Source organism: Octopus bimaculoides, chromosome 5 (assembly GCF_046866305.1).
Source record: "Octopus bimaculoides isolate indiv1 chromosome 5, ASM4686630v1, whole genome shotgun sequence".
In the NCBI taxonomy this organism is placed as follows: Eukaryota; Metazoa; Mollusca; class Cephalopoda; order Octopoda; family Octopodidae; genus Octopus; species Octopus bimaculoides.
In genome coordinates, this window is record NC_142932.1 from 78380573 (window position 1) to 78402988 (window position 22416).

The following is a 22416-nucleotide window of genomic DNA, read 5'->3' on the forward strand; positions in this document are numbered from 1 at the left end:
AAGTTATTGGTAGTTAGCTGCTGAATATTTACATGGTTCCTTTCTTGTCCAAAGGATGTCAGTAGTAATTCAATATTTTACAGTTCTGATTCTCTTTGGAGATTGTATTTTTGACTAATCTACAGTCAAGACTTGTTATAAATTCTTGCTCATTTCCATTATTTCATTTAAGGATGCTTGTGTGCAATATGAGAGACTGATGTTTTAACAGCTGGCTTTAATTGTATTACATACATAGATAATATCATTTGTAATTTAATAACTTCCAGGAAGAAGCTCTCCAATTTTACTCATCATGGTGACTGGAAACATGCTCAGAACTATGTTGCAAAGCGTTATTTGGAAGATGTTGACAGGAGTGTTTATTTTGAAGATGTCAAACTGCAAATGGATGCTAAATTATGGGGAGAGGAATATAACAGGCATAATCCACCAAAAAAAGTAAGAAAAACTCTCTCTTGATTTAACTTTGTGCTATAAATGTTGGGGCAAGCTGACTGAAGATTTAAAAAGATGAAATACTGGACTAACTATCAAGAGTTCAAGTCCTATAGTTATTTAGAGAAGTTTTGTCCAGAATTGACCCAAATCATGACTAACTTTAAAGCAATATAACATTGTACCTTAACTATTTTTGAGACCCAACTACTTAAGGTCACTCCTGGTTCTATGATACAAAACTGTATTTTACTTTAAATCTTAAAATTTTTATATCAGAAAATTTGGTTGTTCCAAATATTTATTTAATATATTGGTTAAGAAGTTTGCTTCACCGCTACATGGCTGTTCATTGTTTAAAGGATGAGTAATCACTTTCATGGAAACCAGTGAGGACTGGTGACTAGAAGAGCATCCATCTGTAGAAAAACTGCCTCAATGAGTGACCCATGCCAATTTGGAAACGTGAACATTAAAACAATGATAAGGATTTACTGAATCCTTCTAAATTTTTGATTTCTGTAAAAAACCATGCAATTTATGCACTTTTTTCACAAAAATAAAAATAAACTTTAGCGGGTGTGTAAATTACATGAGTAGATCATTTCTAGAATTTATGAAATTTTTTTTGTTGAAAAAAAAGGTATAAAACGTAAACATTCATATCGGAAGTTGACTTATTTAATGTCAGAATAGGTTTTTGCAGAAAAATATGATGGCTTAAATATAATGAAGTTGACTTTTATGTATGCTGGACAGTATAATGCTTACTTTTTCTGTATAAATTTTCTAAAACCATTAAATGGTTAACTACTTTTTGAAGTCTGATGTTCATGCTGGTAAACACGATCTGGGTCATATTTTAAATTGCTTGGAGTTTCTACCTATCGCAATGGAGCACCATTGACATAGTGATATGGATATTCCTGAGTGAAAAAAAATGTAATGCTATGGATAATCTTGATTGTATGTTTTTATTTTTGTCTGTTTATTACTGGGCTCAGTTTTAAGTTTGTCGTATTGTTTATGCCAATTTCGAACATTGGCTTCATTAATATTAAAATTCCTTCCAGCAGCTCTATTGCCACGTTCAAATGCATATTCAACATATTTGATTTCACCTTCGCAGTAAATGATTCATAAGTTCTGCCCATTACTGACAATAATGGTAATGACAAATTTTAAAGTTTGCTTGACATTTTATAAGTGTGAAAGAGATTAAAATTTTGATACTCCATATCAAAGGTTCCAACAAGAATAGGCAGAAAAGAATTCTGTTTACATAATCAGTTTGATTAATCACCTTCCTCTGTCGGTTGAGTAAAGTGTCACCCAAGCTGATGTTTATTAGTAATTAAACTTGATTTGCAACACCTGTGTGTATTTATCAGCTTTGTTTTTATTGGTAATTCTTATCCACATCTTTTCCTGTGATTGTGATTTGAAAAGACTTACAAGCAGTATGCTAAAGATCAGACATTCTCTTGTGGGCAAGAAATGTAAAGTAGAGTTTATTATAAACAACACAAACACTTTGTAATTTAATAGCTTTCAATGTGATACTTGTTAAACAGAAATTATTTTTATTTAGTGAAATTTTAATAAAATCTAATCATAAGTAAGTGAAATTATGCTAAATATGACTAAATCGGAAACCTTTTTCCCTTGGCTATATCAGCAATTCTGAAAACTTTTGGGTGTGAATTTTACATGAGTAGAAGCTTTTTCTTAACAAATTTTATCTTGAAAATCACAGGTGCGCAAATTACATGGATTTTTATGGTATTAAAAAAAGAAATTAAAATCTGTAGTCAGCATATCTCATAAGAATTATTGTAATAAAACTTTCTATTTGTATAATTTAAAGTTGTATGTGTAAGTGTAATATCTATATTTTATTTTTGTTAGTTTGAGTTTCAGATGTCTTAAAAACAGTAGCATAATTCTCTTTTAGGTGTCAATAATAATGACACCTGAAATGATCGACCAGCTTATGTAGAAAATTTTTCAAATTGAAATTTCTTTTCATACCTTTATTATTTTGTAGGTAGACATCTTCCAGATGTATGTTCTTGAGTTTCATGAACGTGAGGGAAACCCTCTCTATCATCTTGAGCATTTCATCGAAGGTGATTACATCAAATATAATTCAAATTCGGGATATGTTGTTGAAGACTTACGTTCCACCCCACAGGTGAGAATTCAATTCTGTAGATTTCCTATCTTTAGAATATTGGAATTGTTGCAGCTGTCATGATTAATATTTCAAATTTGCTTTTGATCATATTTATTTTTTATTGTATGTGAAAATAAAGCTAATTATCATCACTATTGTGAGTATTCAAAGCATGCATGATTAAGGATCACCAGTAAATCGAGGATGATTCTCAGTGACTCTGTTTATGAAGCACCTACAGAAATTTCAGGGAACATACATGGAGTGGTTTCGAATTGCCTTCTTCAGACTGTACAAGAACTCAGTACTGCCAGCTAATGAAATAGTTGTTCATTTCCAACTAATGAAACACTTGTGAATTATAAAATACTTCACTAAGTGCTTGCATCATTCAAGGAATAAAATATGAGCTATTTTAGGTGGTGAATTGGCAGTCATCAGAGTATTGGACAGATGCCTTGTGATATTTGTTCTAGTTTTCTACACACTGAGTTCAAATACTGCCACGGTTAACTTTGCCTTTAATCTTTTGTGGTCAGTAAACTACTGCCCATTTCTATATTCGATCAGTCTTTCTGGAAGAAGTAAGCTGTAGTAAGACCTAGAGAGCTATGGAATTTACTCAGTTTAAAGGGACCAATATATGCCATATGTCAAGATAGCATCCCTACAACTCCACCAGGAATTGTGCATCCAAGGCAATATATACTGTTCTTCACAGCCTAACATTCTATCAATTTAGCAAATTGTAGCTCTCAGATAGTACAATCAGTGTAGTTGTTTTGATTTTTTAAAGTGATAAAAGGGCAGTGTTTGATTGAAAGATTGAAGGTAGGAATGAGATCCTTTGATGGATTGGGAATACACTTTTTAAAAATATGGGAGAAGAGCAGGGGTAGTGTAAAACTCAAGTAATTTGGATAAAACAGGCAATGTTGAAGAGTAAAATGTTATAATATTTGTCAAAATGACTGAAAACACCAGAAGACAGTGTCTGAAAACCTGCAGTAAGATGAGGTTTGTTAATCGAGTAAATAATTTTTTCTTTTTACTGTATGCATTCTGAAGTGTCTCTTATTTAATAAGGTATGTTTTATTTCTGAAATTCCATTGTTGTTTTGTTTGAGACATTTTAGAGAGTATATATTCTTTCACTGGTTTGAGTTATTGAACTGTTACCATTCCAAAGCACTGCCTTCATAAATAGAATAGCAAAACTAAATATGTATATATTTTAAATTGTAACAAGAACAACGGTGACACAAAATGGAGGTAGGCTAGTTTGTATGAAGCAATTTAAATTGATTTAGTAAAGTTACTTTGATAAAGAATGAGGCAAGGGAAGAGAAATAACTGGTAGTTGCATATGTAGGTTTAGGTCTGTGTGATAATTCCAACAGAATTCTCAAGAGAAAAATTTTAAGTACTTTAACTTGCTAACAAAATATTTCAACTTTGTTTGTGTCCTTGAATATTATTTATATATTATTTTTGACTTCACCTAATACTCTCTACCAAACTGAATTTCTTTTCTTAATATTGCTTGGTATCAGCACATCTAGAGACTTAAATGACTATGGTTCATTTGCACTGTCTACCAGTAGTTGAAGTTTGTAGAATCAACTCTCAGCATGTAACTCTTATCTATTTTCTGACTTAGGGGATTTGAACTCAGGACATAAAAGGATGTAACTAAGCAATCCACCATCTTATTATTGTTAATGTTGATTTTGTACAAGGCATAATGCCTCAAATTTGCAAGATGAGTATAGTTGATTAGATGGACTTCAGTTCTCAACTGATATTTATTTTATCAACACGATGAAAGACAAAGTTAATTTCAGTAGCATTTGAACCTAGAACATGAAGATATGCGACTAAATAATGCATGTCATTTTGTATATCCTTTTACTGTTTCTGTCATATCCACCCCACCGTCACTTCCTTATTAGATATATCAGTTTTAAATTTTGGCACAAGGCCAGTAATTTCGGGGGAGAGGGGTTAAGTTGCTTACATTGACCCCAGTAATCAACTGGTGCTTATTTTATTGACCCTGAAAAGATGAAAGGCAAAGTTGACCTTGGCAGCATTTGAATTCAGAATGTAAAGATGGACAAAATGCCACTAAGCATTTTGCTTGGCTTGCTAATGATTCTGCAAGCTCACCACCTTTTTCCTCACTAGAAATATTAACATGAAGAAAGCTACTTGTTAAGTATATCTTTTCATGAGCATCGTCTGTAATACATAAGATGTTGCTATTTTTGTTTGACAGGTTTGTCAATAAATAAATGCAGAAAAGTTGGGAATAGTCGAACCAAATTTTTTCTTTTTAAAAATAGACTTTTATAGTTTGTATGGAAGTTGACTATTAAATATGCCCTTCCTTAAAGATATTTTTAACTTATTGTTTACCTTCCCTTTTTGGATTACTTGTGTATTTTCCTGTTTTGTGTAATATATATTTTATCATTAACTAGCAGAGTTTCTCTGAATTTCCTGAGAATGTCAAAGCAAAAGATTAAGCCTTTTAACAATACAAATTCAAAGGTGTCATGCAAAGGAATTTTTTTTTTACTCGGTTTAAAATCATTTAATTTCAGTTTGTATCTGGTATTGGGAGTCCAACACTCCAACTTAGAGGTTAGGATGTTGGACTCAATCATAAGTTCGTGGGTTCACTTCCTGGTCTCGATGGGGCATTGTGTCCTAGAGCAAGGCATTTTATTTTGTGTTGCTCCACCTTACTCAGCTAAAAACAAGTTCCAGCCAAGTGCTGCTGCAATACTCTGTCCCTCCAGTTGTTACATCCTTCAGTGTTCCACTAGGTAAGGATGGGAGGGCTGAAAGGGTGTCTGTGTTTGCTTACAATTACATAGGTAGCTAAAACAGCAATAACTTGGTATTTGCTACCAAGTTGCGTACAAAGAACAGTTTTGTTATTTTATTTTATTTTTTGTATTTTAATTGCTTTATCTAACTTTCGGTTTCTGTAGACCATTTTGAATGTTTGTGTAAGAAACACACATTTCTTATTTGATGGCAATATTAGGAAAGTGGTGGAGTGGCAAAAAATGGTCAAGTACTGACTAATAACATTAGTGTTTTGTGCAACCTACTTGTATGTCCTGAGTTCAGATCTTGCTCGAATCTTCTTTGGGCTTCACAAAATAAGTTCTGATCATGCACTCTAGGATTGATCTATTAGCTAAATTTGATAAATTTCTAGCCTGATGTAAATGTAAGCAGTAAATATTTGGCCTGCTATTTGACTGAAACAGTAACATACCAGATTAAAAGCCTTATACATAATGAACTTAAATTATGTCTTTGATATGACACAAATCTATATAATGCTTATTTTATCTCTGAATAAATTGGCTTTGCATTTAGTTCATAGAGATTAACACTTATTTTTCTTTTTCTCCAGGCTTTCAGTCATTTTACATTTGAGCGTTCTGGCCATGAAATGATTGTGGTTGATATTCAGGGTGTTGGAGACCTTTATACTGATCCTCAAATACATACAGCTGATGGCAGTGAATATGGTGATGGCAATTTGGGTACAAAGGGAATGGCACTGTTTTTTCATTCACACCGCTGCAATTCAATATGCAAATCTCTGAAACTTTCACCATTTGATTTGTCATCTGAGGAGAAAAGAATTCAAAATCTGCCTGTCCATATTATGGTGTGTACAGTTCTTTTCTATTTTTTTTATTCTTCAGAATTGTTGATTGTGTTCTTCAGAACTGGTAATTACTTATGAATAAGATGTAAAATAAACTGAATATGTAAGAAATAAACTAGACTGTGTATATAAATTAGAATGTGCTCAAAATAATGTTTAAACTAAATACATGATGGGCCCAATAAATGGACACAAGTACATGGTTAAGAAGATTGCTCTGCAATCACAGAGTTCCAGGTTTGATTTCATTGCCTACCACTCTTAGTAAATGTTTTCTTCCTTGGCCTTGAATTGATCTAACCTTTGTGAGTGAAATAAGGAAGATAAAAACTGAAGAAGCTTGTTGGATAGATTCTTTTTATTCTTAGATGGTTGACGTAATCTGTTGACAGGTTTAACTCTACCACCTGAATCTTTTGGGTCTTTAATAGAATCCACTCTGTTGCAATATGGTGTTGAATTGGCAGTTATGTCTTCAAAGTTACCTCTCCTTTTCATAAATAAAAATAAGAGACAGAAACAAATTGTAAAAGCTGAATACAAATTAATCAGTTTCTGGCCTATCAAGTAACACAATGTAACCCTTTACTGCATATCTAAATTTGGTTCCGATATACAAAATAGGGAGTATGCATTGCTGTATTGGAGCTGTAAAGTGAAGAGAATGAGGTGAAGCATTGGTCCTTGACTATGTATAATTCAAAACCCCCTATCATGGAATGATGTTTTACAAAAATTTTAAAAAATCATTTTGATCAAGCTTTTCTGATATTTGCATGTATTAGTACTCACTGTGTTTAAGTTTTATTGAAATTACTAAAGAAAACAAGAACTTAGATATTTTTTTCTAATTTTAGCATAAGGCCAGCAATTTTGAGGAGAGGGAGAAGTTGATTACATTGACTCCCCCATGCTCAACTGGTACTTATTTTATCAACCCTGAAAGGATGAAAGGCAAAGTCAACCTTGACAGAATGACTTTTAGATAATGAAATTATAGTGATCACCAGTCATGTTTCTTCTCTCTGATAATACTATACTTTTATATTTTAATTCTGACGAAGGTTTTCTTGAAAATGTGTTTTTAAAATATATGTATTATACCTGGTTTTAATATTTTATTAATAAAAAAATTTCATGCCCGCTCTAAACATCTAGTGCTCCATTATGAGCTCACAATGCCTCTGGGGAGGTGCTACTACCCAAGAACCAATGGCCTAAAGATTTACAGTATTTAGTTTTGCCATTTACACATTCATGAGTTCAAATTCTATTAAGATTAACTTTACCTTTTGTCCTTCCCAAGGTTCAATGAAGTTCCAATTGAAAATTGGAATCATTTCAGTTGACTTAATTCCTTTCCACTCCAAAATATATGACTTTGTGCCAAACTTAGAAACCATTATCACTGGAGTGGCACAAATGGTGAAGCACCAGATTAAGTGCTACCTTATAGTATTGAATTTTATCCCTCAGGGTCCCAAATTTTAACCTTGCTGGAATTACCTCTCACTTCTTTGGTGTTAGTCAAATAAACACCACAAAAACAAAAAAAAGATTTGGATCAATTCAACTAATTATAACCCTCCCTACAAATTTAGGACTTGTGCAAGCAATTATTCACCTTCTTCCCACACACAAATGACTATAATAGTTGAAAATAGCAGAAACTGTATTATTATCTTAATATATAAAATTCACTGTGTGTATGTGTCCCTATGCACAGCCAAACTGCTGGATCAATCTGTACCAAGTTTGCCACAAAGGTTTTTCACTACTCTGGGAAGTTTCTAGGGGCATCAAATTTTGGCTGTAGTCCCTGACCAAGACCCAATTTTTTTTTTTAGCAGATTCCCATGTTTTTGATGACAGATTCCTAATATGCAAAGAAACAAGGTTTCCAAAATGTTTAGTTCCCAGCCTCCCTCCAAATTTTAAATTTTTAACTTTTTTTCAAATTTTTTTTCAATCTACATGGAAAAATATGGAGATTAAGAATATAGAAAAAACAATTTTTAATTTCAAATTTTCTATGAAGAACTCCAAAATTGATCCATACACCCCTCACTACCCCATCCTATTGTCTAAAACTGAAAATGAACTTCTAAAAATAACAGCTAAATGTCTGGAAAATTTCTGTGTTTGTGTGCATGTGCACAATAATTTCTACAGCTTATGTGAATGAACAGAGAAAGTAAACAAACGTTTTACATACCCGTTGTATACACTGGTTTTGTTTTTATGTTTTAAAGTTAAATGATTCTGATAGAAGCAAACACTATATTGAATAATTCTCCATCATATGTCTACAACCCTCACCTTTTTTTTTTTTTAAGTAAAGGTAAATGCTTTTTAATTGTGATAGTGAAACAAGTGGTTTAATCCTTACTGCCAAAATTGATTTCTCTTACAAAAGAAAGGGTGGCATTTTCTCTCTTTTTCAATATCTAATTAGAAGAGAAAATGTGTTGTTACTGAAAACATTAAAACTTTACTAACTTGATCAATCTGTTACTGAACCAGGATTTTAATTTCATTTGATACACACTTTGCTATCATTTATATAGAGAATTGCAAACATAGCATATAAAGATAATTTAATAGAATTTTTATGAGTACATTTCCATAAATGTTTTTCTTGTGCTTTAACCCTCTACAAACTCATACACAGACACCTGCACATATATGCGCACAGATACATATGGATGAAGCCCCATTTTGGAAGTATGTTAAAGTTTTTATTATTTTGGAATGAAGGATACAAGCATAGATGCTGAGCCACTGACTAAACATGTATTTTGTTGGGATTAATCCAATGAATTGATTGCAAAGTATGTAAGAAGTACTTTTCTGTGTACCATCCTGTTGCTCATGCATTCACACCAATGCTTTCACACAAAGGTTGGTTGCTGATAAACATAATTGTGACTGGATAAAAATTTGGTAAATATTTACAATAACACCATACTCACTAAATACTACCCCTAACTGTAACCTTAAACCATAAATTTGTTTACAGCAGGGCCGGTGCTAAGCCCATGCAACCCTCGCAGTCGCAGGGAGCCTCCGTGAAGAATTGGGATTACTTTAATGTAAAACTTAAAATTCGATGTTACACACAACTTATGTAATTTTCAATAGAAAAAGAAACTGTAAGGTTTCTAAATAACGAAAGGTCTTCATACAGATGCACACCTGGTGAAAACTCTTACTACATTTGCTATGTCCATAAACAAATCTCAAGGACAATTTCTCAAGGTTGTTGGACTTAACCTTGCTTCTCTCATGGGCAATTATATGTAGGATGTTTGCGAGTTGGAAGTCTCAAAACTCTTTTTATTTGTACCCCAATTAAAGGACACGCTGAAAACATTGTATATTTAGAAGTTCTACAAAATTAAACTGCGATTGATTTCAGGATTTGTTTTAATAACTTTGTTTATACTCACGTCATCTGATAGAATTTTTCTAAAAATATATTTTTATCAAAATAAATAAATTTATTTCCTTTAACATTATTTAAACTTCCGAGCAACATTGGGTACTTAGGCTAGTACTAAATAAAACCCATTCAATATCTATTTCCAACCTTTTATATTTTGAGTTCAAAATCAAGCCATCAGTTTTACCCTTTTGTGTTCAATCACATACCAGTTATACACTGGACTCAATTCAGCTCACCCTTTATCTAGAAATTTAGGCCTTTGTACCAATTTGGAAAATCATTATTACATTTTGGTTAGTGGCATCAATGTGGGGTTGTGCTTTTGGCATGATGAAATGCACCCTGTCCATGCTGTAAAATATTAGTGATAGGAAGGACACCCAGCTATAAAAACCATGACAAAAAACAAACAATAGTAAAAACAGTATTTTTTTTTCTGTTGCTGTGTATCGGGGTATTGCAGTTGAATGATGAGTTACTGTAAGACCCATCCACATCATGACAATTTGGGGAAATAGACATAAAATGATGATAATGTTAGAAATTGCTGGAAATTGTTATAGTTTATCATTGTCATTTGCTTTTCTAAGCATCATCAGTTGTATCCAAGATATACACTCACATACACAATCATATGTATTCATTATTTTAGTATATATTATGTATTGGTATTAGTGTAGAGCACTGATTTCTGTTTTTTGTTTTCCATATATTTTATTATTTCTAGACTGAGTCTCCCATGACTGTTGTTCGTGGTACTGAAGAGTCAGTAATATGTGGATCACCTGCTGAAATCCATGATTTCTTCAGTTCGGGCATGCATTCTCCTTTGAGCAGTAATGGAAGGCATTCTCCTTTCTTCAGCAATGAAAGACATTCTCCTTTGTCCAGCAATGAAAGACATTCTCCTTTGTCCAGCAATGAAAGACATTCTCCTTTGAACAGCAGTTTAAGTAATGATGAAGAGCCAATGTCTTTTGGTAGTCCAATTCCATGTTTCAGAGTTTCACGGATGCGTTATTTTAGTGAATCTGAAAATTCTATGACAGAGGTATGTATTTGTTTTGTAAAATGTCAAATGAACAGAATATAAGATTGAATGTTAATGAAACGAATGATTTATAAAAAGAAATAACAATGAAGCTGTGCTTTCCAGTGTCACTCCTGACAACACCCTCAATAAATTGTCCTTTATAAAATCTGTATATTTGGAATTCTGCTTTTATTGTTCTTTGGAAATACTCTGGCCATGCTGGAGCACTGCCTTTAGTCGAGCAAATCAACCCCAGGACTTATTCTTATGCCTAGAGTGAATGGAAAAATTATCTGTGACAAATCTGTCTTGTGAAAATATACATTTCACTTTAATATATATATTTATTATATATTTATTTTTTTCTCAATATTGTTTGGTATGACAATTGTGACATATCCATTACATCCAGGAGAATTCTATGGAACATTTATTTCATATTTTCTGAGGGTGATAAGAAAATAAGCAAATCATCATCATTTAACGTCCATTGTCCATGCTGGCATGGGTTGAATGGTTTGACTGGGTTAGCATGCTGGAAGGCTGCACCATACTCCAGTTTGATTTGGTATGGTTTTCTACAGCTGGATGCCCTTCCTAACACCAACCATTCTGTGAGTGTAATGGGTGCTTTTATGTGCCACAGGCACAGGTGCTATTTGCACGACACTGGGGTATGTTTACATGCCACTGGCATTGGTGCTAATTTGCATGATACCAGTATCTGTCACAACTGTGATTTTGCTTGGCTTGATGGGTCTTCTTCTCAAGCATGACATAATGCCAAAGGTCTTAGTCATTGCCTCCATGAGGCCCAACACATGGAAGGAACTCAGCCACTTTGCTTCTGTTAGGCCCAATGCTCAAAAGGAACTCAGCCACTTTGCCTCTGAGGCCCAGCACTCAAGGAACTCAGCCACTTTGCCTCTGTGAGGCCCAGCACTTGAAAAGAACTCAGCCACTTTGCCTCCGTGAAGTCCAACGCTCAAAAGGAACTCAGCCACTTTGCCTCTGTGAGGTCCAATGCTTGAAAGCTCAGCCACTTTGACTCAGTCAGGTCCAACGCTCGAGAGGAACTCAGCCACTTTGTCTCCGTGAGGCCTAATGTTCAAAAGATGTTCTTTATGTGCCACCAGCATGGGTGCACTTGGCTTAATGGGTCTTCTCAAGCACAGCACATCGCCAAAGGTCTTGGTCACCAGTCATTGCCTTTGTGAGGCTCAAAGTTCGAAGATCATGCTTACCAATTAATTATTGCTGTAACTCCAGGTTAACCCTAAATGAACAAATATATAATCAAACTCATTCTACTTTACTGTAACAATTTATATTTGTACACTCTGGTAATAAGTTTTAGTTAATTAGCGTGGACTTTACCAATCTCACATAGTCTAGATGCTCTATATAAATACAACATTTTCAGGAGTGTCTTAAGTCCTTTCATAGGGCTCACTACTTTAATCATTTAGCAGCCAAAGTATCAAGAAGCAGAATTGCAGATATATTGTGATTTGAATGAACTCTCTTTATACTAAGTAATGTTGTTGATTGTACATTTATGTCCAGATTTCAAGCAGCATTGTTTTATTTCTTATTAATTTTTCTGCAGGAGGAAGAAAGAATTGCTTTTAATGAAATTGCTGGTAGAAATCATCGTCCTTCATGTGTAAATGGTAAAATAAGCCTTGAAAAATGCAACAGTTATTATGAAGAATCTTGGCACATTCTTGGAATGGTAATTCTTTTTTTTTTTTAAATTAAGCAAATTTTGTTAAAACTACCAAAAGTACATTTTCTATAACACTAGCAGTAAGATCTTGCATTATGTAGGTTATTATATAGGCACAGGGATGACTGTATGGTTAAGGAGATAACTTCACAGCCATGTGATTTTGAGTTCAGTCCCACTGAATGGTGCCTTGGCAAGCATCTACTATAGTCCCAGGTTAGCCAAAGATGGATTTGATATAAGATGTGGTTATATATGTGTGTTCATATCTCCTTGTTTTTATATTATGCACTTTTTATAAACAAGCATAGTGTCAGACAAGCACTGTCATTTATTTGCAATCTTCAGTGAAAACATGGCCAGCAATTCTCTTGTTCATATTCAAAGGACTAGATAAAGTATTATTTTGCTTGGAAGTAGGTGAGAGTTGGTATCGGGAAAAACATCTGGCCATAAAAGTTTGCTTCAACAAATTTCATATGACTCGTGCAAGCATGGAAAAATTAATGATAAAACAATGATTGAACTTAGATCTAATACACAGCACACACATACATACAGACATGGTTTCATATGTATTAGGATGTCCATCTATAATCAGACTAACTATAAAATTATAATGTAACTGTAAAATACCTGGTGATTGTCACTGGTTTCCTACCTAGCTCACTGCTTGCATGTTGGTTTCTTTTTCTTTTTTAACTGCAGTCTTCTCTGCTTTAGATAAAACTGTATCTAGGTTGAATCATCTCTGTGCTCTGAGATGACCTGCCATGGTCAACTTTCTTCCACTCTTTGAGTTGATAAAATGGTACTAAGGCTACATATTGGCAGAACTGTTTAAGGGTTTGGCAAGATGCTTTGTGTTATCTGTTCCAATTCCTGTTCACACAATAATACCATGCACTGACAATGAGGCCAAGATGTATTGATTTTAGTCAATGTCCTTTCCTTTGGAAAAACATTACTGTTATGCAGAAAGAGGATACATACATGCTGTATGTACTGTGCCCTGCTTCAACCATATGACTGATTTTTAACATTGCATGCATTTAATTACCAGGACTTGCATGAATGCATGCATATTGGTGTACATTTTTTTTTCATCCACTACTTCACAAATCAGCTCCAATTTGTTTGAAATCTTGGAGTAAGGATTCCCTCAACCCATGCTGGGTCACCACCTTCAACTGTAAAATCTTGTCCTGGCCTGTGCATACATGTCAGATGCATAGTCGGTCTTTACTGATGGAAGCCCTATATTTGTTTCGGGAAAAGTGAAACAAAATATTTTAACATATCAGTTAGGATGTTATGATCCTGATGTCATGGGTTCAATTCATGGATCAGTAGACATATGTCTTTGAGCAAAGTGCATGAATCACATTACAAAAGTAATGTGTTCCTAAAAAATTTGTAATACAAAATCTTGCAGCCAAAATTAATTTTCCCATTGACTTTCATGTTATAAAATCATAATGCATTCTAATGGACTTTAAAAAAAAACAACTACAAAATGAAACAGTATACGCATACATAAAAGCTTTTGAAGAGATATTCTTGGGAATAAATAAGAATTGTAATATCATAATTGGGTACATTCTTACTGTAAAAGGTGTTCACTACTATGTGAGGGATGGTGGGAAGATGAAGGACACTATCTATCTTATAGTTCAACATCTACTTGAGGGGTAAAGAATTTAAGACTTTCCTTTATAAGAGCTGAGTAAAAATAGTTTAGTTTAAAATTGATTTAAATTAATATTGGATTGGGTACAATGCATAAAGAATGAATAGATGGTTAAATATGGTAGACCAGAAATTAAAAATAGTTTGTTTTGATATACAAAAAGACTTTTGGAGTGCTGTAAATCTCTATTTATGAGAAAATTATTCTCACATACAAATAGCATCACATACAAGTTTCTCATATATCTAAAAATCTAAATCCCCAATGAAATTAACTTTGACATTTTGCACTCAAACCTATATGTCTTCAAATGATTAGCATGTTTAGAAATGTGTTTGTCTATTCCATATAAAAAAAAGAAAGGTATACAATTTCTTGTTCACTTTTAATTTTGGAAATATTTCACAATGAAGGTGTTATTTGTAGAGTTATTTTAAAAGAGAACAAGTTTGCTGTGATTTCTTTACCAGATATTCATGTCTTGATAAATGACAAACTATATTTCAGATTCACCATGAAATTGCTAAATACTATGAACTGGGAAGATTTAAGAAAGATGCTAATTCTCCAATTGACTGGGAGTCTGCTATGTATCATGAAAGACATGCAGCACAACTGGGCAACCTGGAAGCTATTTCCTCTTTGGCCAGGATCTACCTTGGTCTCCAGAGGGATATTTTAGTTGACTGTCCTATGAGTGTAAGCAATTTTTTTTTTTGTTTAGACAAATTTCATAATTGGCAATATTTTATTGTCAAAAAGTACTTAGATATATATAAATATATATATATATATATATATATATATATATATATATATATTTATATATATATATATATATATATATATATCTCATCATGATGAGATATATATATATATATATATATATATATATATAATGATGATGATATATATATATATATATATATACATATCTACATCCATGCAAGAAACACCACTGACATGTCTATATATATATATATATATATATATATATATATATATATATATATATATATATAGACATGTCAGTGGTGTTTCTTGCATGGATGTAGGTATGTATAAAAAATATAAATTCATGCAAATGACTTATCAGATTTTAATATAATCTTCCATTTTTTTTATGAAGTATAGCTGCTATATGTACTGTGCCCTGACTGATTTTTAACATTGCATACATTTAATTACCAGGACTTGCCCTGAAGCACTCACATGAATGCATGCATATTGGTGTACATTTTTTTTTCATCCACTACTTCACAAATCAGCTCCAATTTGTTTGAAATCTTGGAGTAAGGATTCCCTCACCCCATGCTGGGACACCACCTTCAAGGGTGTTTTACTCAATCATATTGACTTAAGTACTTATTTTATCAAATTGTTAGCTAAGCTACAGTTTTTGACATAGGACCACTTTTGACATTAGTAAACATACACACGTTTTACACACACACACACACACACACACACACACACACACACACACACACACACACTTCAGAAAAATAATGGAAATACCTTGTCAAGTGAATGTTTTTTTTATTAATATGGAGTTGGTCCACCTTTGGCTTCCATCACCACCTTTGGCTTCAATCACCATGTTGACTTGTATCAGTTTTGAATGGTTGTTAAGGGAATTTTGAGCCATTCTTCAAGTAAAACCTGTTTAGCACTTACAGTAACAAGGGTGGAGGTGAAAGTGCTCCTCATTTACTGCTCCAAAATTTACCATAACCGCTCAATAATATTAAGATTTGGGAATTGTTAGGGCCAATCCAAATGCTAACTTTGAATATCACTAGCTATATCAATTGCTACACTATTGCTCTGGAAGATTACACTACTATCAAGGGACAATATTTGTACCATTGGATGGGTATGATCAGCCAAAATACTTAGGTAATCCTTGGAGTTAACTCTGCTTTGTAGAATAACTAAAGGGTTAAGAAAATTCTGTGATGTGGCTGCTCAAATCCTCACAGAGCCACATCCATGCTTCACGGTAAGGGTTAACGATGAAGGTTTGAGGCTTCTTTCAGCTGTCTTCAGATATAAGCTCACTCTGGTGTGGAAGGATAAAAAATTATGAATGATAATTCATCAGAGAAGATGGTATTGTTCCTTTGAGCCATTGACAATTTCTGATAGTCTAGACACCATTTTTTCTGCTTGTCACTGTTGATGGTGAGACGAGCGGTTTAGCAGTTGCATCCCTTCTACGGTATCCAACTTTATAGAGCTCACGATGAATAGTTTTAGTTGACACTGGGTTGGCATCATGGTGGTTTAGCTTTACTGCTACAGTTTGATGGTTTTTAGATACATGTTTCACTTTTTTGTGGCTCCTCTCTCTGAGCATTGCCTTCCATTCAGAATTATGCTTGCCAAAGCTGGTTTTACCTTGGTTTTGGAATACCAACATGATTTTAGTTATCTTTTGAAACACCAAAACACTCTGTAGTTTTAGTGATTGAAGCTCCATCTATCTCCACTCCAATAATTTGTCCTCTTTGGAAATCAGATAGATTTTGCAATTTAACTTTTTAAATATAGGTGCAGGAGTGGCTGTGTGGTAAGTAGCTTGCTTACCAACCACATGGTTCCGAGTTCAGTCCGACTGCATGGCACCTTGGGCAAGTGTCTTCTACTATAGCCTCAGGCTGACCAAAGCCTTGTGAGTGGATTTGGTAGATGGAAACTGAAAGAAGCCCATCGTATGTGTATATATATATATATGTGTGTGTGTGTGTGTGGTACCCCTTCATATGTTTATGGAATTTCTCTAATCACTTTGGTATGTTACTACAACTTTTCTTCAGCAGAGTTAGAAATGTATGTAATCTCTAATTCCTTGTATGCACTGTAATACTTAACTTTAGATCAACAAAATGATCTTTTCTTATTTTAAGTTGAATAATGCCGGCAAACTGATGCTAGCAGCAATGGCTCTAATAAATTTGCTAACTTTTTCTTTCTTGCTCCGTTACTTGTATAAATTAGGAAACACCATAAAGCAAAGAGATACATTATATGCTTTTCTGTCCTTTCAGGTTGACTTAGACAAAGGTGTTGATTATATGAGCAATGCTGCTGAAAGAGGAGATCGTGATGCTGTATTGTACATGGCAAAAGCTTATGAGACTGGAAATAATCTGGGATCTTACAGGTCAGAGAATCATTTCTGTTCATTAAAAGCAAAAAGTAACATTTTTGGAAAGGAGATTTAAGAAAATTTTTCCATATTACCTCCAGAGAGATGATATGGTTAAATGATGAAGGGGTCAAACTCATAACTTGGTTTTCGAATTTAAGCAATCATTGTCAGATTCCTTTGGTAAATTCCTTGTATTCTATCCTATTATACAAGAAAGTAGGCAGTCCTGATCTACAGACAGATCTGTGCAGTTGTTTTCTGCTTTATAACAGCAAATCATTTAGTCCAGAGTTCACTACTGTCATCCCATTCTTATTTATCATTAATGGGGCCTCATTATTCTTTTTTCTTTTTTCACTTTTCCTTACTTGTCCAGTGTTTTTCTTCCATAACTTTACATCTAACAAAAGAATCCCAGTCATTTGGACTCGTTCATACTTTTCAGTTTCATAGTGAATGCTGTAACCTACTGTATTATATGGTCACAACTTTAAAAAAAAAAAAACGTTATATTCATGTTAGTGTGACTTGGGTAGATCACACACATACACACTCTTCCTTCCTTGGGGCTCTCAACAACTAACAGAGCTGTAAGATACTGTCATGTACCCTAGGCACTGTAAACCTATCAAAGCACCATACATCCATGGTGCTGTACAGTATGTTTCCAATATGATTCTCAAACAGTTCAGTACATTGTGCTTGCATGAGGGAATCTAAATATTTCATTGAATAAGCTGTTTGCCCAGGAGTGGTGTGCAGAGAAACTTTGTAACATTTACAGCTGCATATAGCTCATAAGATGCAGTTTGGCTGCCATTGGTATAATGGTGAATATAAAATCTGGAAATATACAATAGTAAGATAAAGAAACAAAAAGGTTTTTAAGTGATCACTGTTGTAAAAGAAACAGAAAATAGCAAGCAACTTGTACCTGAATGTGTGTGTATAGTAGGGTGTAGAGTGGAACTTATAACATGATATTGATTTATATACTTTTATTCCTTTTATGGTTTTCAATCATTTGAATAAGGCCATGATGAGAAACTGTGTTCAAAGGTTTTTAGTGGATCATATGAACTTCAGTACTGATTTTAGACTGTTAATTATTTTAGTAATCTCCATTTATTAAATGTCTGAATATAGCTCATCACACTAATTTAGATACACACATACATGCACACATTTTGGAAAGAGATAGGTCCCACCAGGTTTAAAATGCCCAGTTTACACTGTGTCATCACAGCACCTCTGCAACTCTATAAAGAGTTGAAAGTTTAAGGAAAGAAAGAAGGATATATCTGTATCTCTGTGTGTAATGATGAGCTTCACAGTTTCTGGTTACCATATATTGCTCACTAGGTATTAAGACTATGCTTGTCCAAGCTGCTTCACTGGTATAAATAGAGAACCATTTAGTTGCAAAGCAAACATCTTAATCATTTATTTATAATAATTTTGTGTTTGTTTATTTTTGTGTTTCCTTTGTCCTTATGCTGAAAATTTTCTTTGATAGAACCAAGTCATGGGAAAAAGCAATAGACTGGTATGATAAAGCCATCCACAGTTTAATGAATGATACTTCTGAATTGTTTAATTCTACTATGCATAGCCCTTTGCATTTGTTACTTGCTGCACAAGCAAACATCTACAACATTGGTGGTTTTGGTGTTGAGAAAGACCCTCAGAAAGCAGGTAATTTATATTGTCACTATTTAACAGTATTACCAACATTGTTGCATATGAGTAAACTCAAGTGGGGGAATTGAACATCAAGTCTCATGTTAATTTTCCCATACCCTTGGTAAAAAAACAAAACAAAATCATTAACATCACAATGCTCTCTTTACTCTCCACTGAATACCTTAGGCTTGTATTTAAGATGAATTTTATCTGCAGACTTTTTAGTTGCGATTATTTATATTGCCTTAAATTTTATGTATCTTCACTAATATTTATGCTCTGCAGACCTATTCCATAAAGTGGTTGGTAAGCAGTGATGTTGGGTTAAGGACATGGTAGTCTTCCTCAGAGATGTTGTCATAATAAAAGGCTCCCAGTACGCTATATAAAGTATTGAGGTTGCGAGGACCCTTCAGTTTTGTTGAAGAGATGATAACCACTCTGATGTTGGTGCCATAATAAAATGCACACTTTGTATTCAGCAAAGTGCTTGATATTAGAAAGGGCATCCAGCTGTAAGAATCAAGCCAAAATGAAATGTTCAAGTGAGATGCAGCCTTTCGTCCCAAATAGGAGAGAAGTAATAACTCATCCAACCCACGCCAGTTTAGAAAGTAAATGTAAGCTGATTCAAATGATGAGATGCACATTAATTCATATTTCTTTTGTTTCTCTCCTTTTTTTAAATCTCTTTGAATGTACTATTTTGATGGGCTTTTCAGTAACAGATTTAATATCAATATATCTGACAACGTTCTCTTTATTACTCCTTGTAGGGGACTTATACACTGAAGCAGCTGATGCGGCAACAGAAGCAATGAATGGTAGAATGGCTTGTCATTATTATGCTTTGGCTGAAGAAGCTTGGAGCCAGTTGGAGGAGGAGGAAGAAGAGTAGAAGATTAATTATACAAACTTCTAGTTTATTTTTATTTTTTTTAAAATTTATTTTCTTCCTAGTTTTGAAAATAACTGCACTAATAACAACTGGAAAAGAATCAGAAAAAAGTAAACTGTTGATGTAACTGTATATTTTGTAAAAAAGAAAAGAAAGGCATCTTTGCTGTTATTGAGTTATTTCATTTATATTTGTTTTATATATAGATTTTTACTTGAATTTTCTTTGAAATTTTTTACTATTTTCATTTTGTAAATTTTCTTTTTTAATTTTGTAGGAAGTAGTAGAAAAAGAAATGATTGCAATGATCTCAATATGCATTTCAATCATATATATATATATATATTAATAAATGATAGGGTAGCAAAAAAAAATTTAGAAATTTTATTTACCACCAGTGGTCTAGCGAGAGTAAAAAAACAGTCAATAGACTATGTACTATTCATTTAAAATGCAATTTTTGTGGTATGTAGTCTTTTGCTGCTATTTCTAGCGAGTAGATGTCCTATTATAGGCATCTCTGCATTTTAAAAGAAATATATATATATATATATATATATATATATATTACAGTTTGAATACTCTTGAAGTTTTAGCTTCAATTGTACCCAGTTAAATCAGTGTTCTACATGTAGATTTTTAAAACTTCTATCTGTATTTATATATTTTTAAAAATTATTTTATGTTTATTTTTCAATTCATGTTCTGTTTTTCTAATTAGGAAACCTCAGAGTACTGTAAGGGTGGGTGTCAAAATATAGAGTAAAACTATTATGTAATAATTTTTTTAAGTATAGAAATTGTTTCATAAGTCATATATACAGTGTTTACCATAATAAAATTATAATTGTCAGAGCTGACTTTTAAAACTATAGTAGGGGTAGTGACCAATCTACTCTGTAGAAAGGGTAAAAAAAATTTTTTGCTGTAGGAGTAGCTGTGTGTTGCTAAAAATGTTATTGGGAACACTGTAACACATGTTACAAATATATTTTGCTTATTTTTTAGTTTTTTTCTTTCTCTTGACCAATTAGTTGTATTTTATTTTTAGATTATTGATGAGTTCATTAGCTATTTTTTTTCTTTTTTTATTGAAATGTGGAATTTGTAAATTTCTATCTAGTCTTTTATTGTTTTTCGTACATTATCTGTGGGTACTCTATTAACATTAACCTGAAAGGAAATTCTCTGATTATATGCCAAGAAGAATTGCTTTGTCAAATATACCATTCTAATTTCCTAAAAATTACTTAGTGACACAGTCGACAGTTCACAATTAAAGTTGGAAGTAAACAGTTAATATTGCACTGTAAATCAGAAATTTTAAGAGGCTTAAAACAATGGCTGGTGAAGATTCAGACTATTTTCTGAAATAGAATGGGATTTGCTTATATAAGTAATGGTTGATGGAAACTTTTAGAATTGGTATATTGTATTAGATATAGTAATATAATATCTTCATTGTGAAATTCTGTTTCCCTTTGCATTGTTTTCATGTATAATAAATGTTTATTACTGTAAATCAGTAAAAAAAAAATGGTCATAATAATTAAATTTATGGCAGCATTCAGGAGGGCAAATTTAGTCTCACACACTGTGTTAAAACATTTCAGTCTGTTAAAGACATCTATCCATCTATATATATATATATATATATATATATATATATATATATATTTTTTTTTTTGTACATATGTATATTGTTATATTTGGGGATGCTCATCTTTTGCCAATAAAACACATGCATTATATATTTGATCTTCACTTTAACTTTATTATTATCATTATTATTACTCTGTCAGAGTTCTTTCATCACATGTGATCAAGTATATAGTGTGTTTTTATTGGGAAAAGATGACCATCCCCAAATATAACAATATCTCTTTCAATACACAATTTCACATTAAGAATCTTGCAAAATGAATAATAAATGTGTGTGTGTGTGTGTATAATATATATATATAACAAGCTATGAAAAAAAAACTAAAAATATATCAGATATATAACTCTATGTAGGTTACAAGCTTTAATTAAGCTTTTTCTTTTACATTTTGGTTGAGCTTTAGTAAATACAACGTTTAATCTGTCCTTCCTCTTGTATTATAATTAGAAAGCATTGAAAGGCAGAGTTAATGGACAACTTGCCAGAAGAGTTGTGGGTTATGACCTTTCACCTGTGTTGTGTTCATAACCGACATACACTTAACACTTGATGACCAAATTCATCTAATGCTAAGTGGGTATGTAGGTAAATGTAGTTCACTGCTATAATAGGCTGCAATACTGCCTTCTTGGCTTGCTCTACTGATTTCAAGTCCTGTTAAGTTCTTCTCTCAAATATATTCAACTGACTGTCTTCCAGAAGGAAATGTGTGTTTCCATTGCATGGGGTTCAGTTTTGAACACCTCAGCATTTCTTCCTGCGCATTACTATCGCTTCATACCTAATAAAAAATTATTGTTATTGATATTAGAA

General features: G+C 32.9%; 1 protein-coding gene across 5 annotated transcripts in view; it reads left to right on the forward strand.

Annotated features, from left to right (window-relative positions):
* Positions 1–20095, forward strand: part of LOC106875963 (eukaryotic elongation factor 2 kinase) — a 36288-nt gene extending 16193 nt beyond the window's left edge. For all 5 annotated transcript variants that reach the window (XM_014924302.3, XM_089352482.1, XM_014924303.3 and 2 more), the window contains exons 4-12: positions 270–441; positions 2486–2632; positions 6048–6308; positions 10481–10804; positions 12396–12521; positions 14713–14904; positions 17256–17371; positions 18876–19054; positions 19819–20095. In XM_014924302.3, the coding sequence (XP_014779788.1) occupies positions 270–441; positions 2486–2632; positions 6048–6308; positions 10481–10804; positions 12396–12521; positions 14713–14904; positions 17256–17371; positions 18876–19054; positions 19819–19940 (1639 nt within the window). In that variant the 3' untranslated portion in view covers positions 19941–20095. The remainder of the gene's footprint in view (positions 1–269; positions 442–2485; positions 2633–6047; positions 6309–10480; positions 10805–12395; positions 12522–14712; positions 14905–17255; positions 17372–18875; positions 19055–19818) is intronic.
* The last annotated feature ends 2321 nt before the right edge of the window (positions 20096–22416 follow it).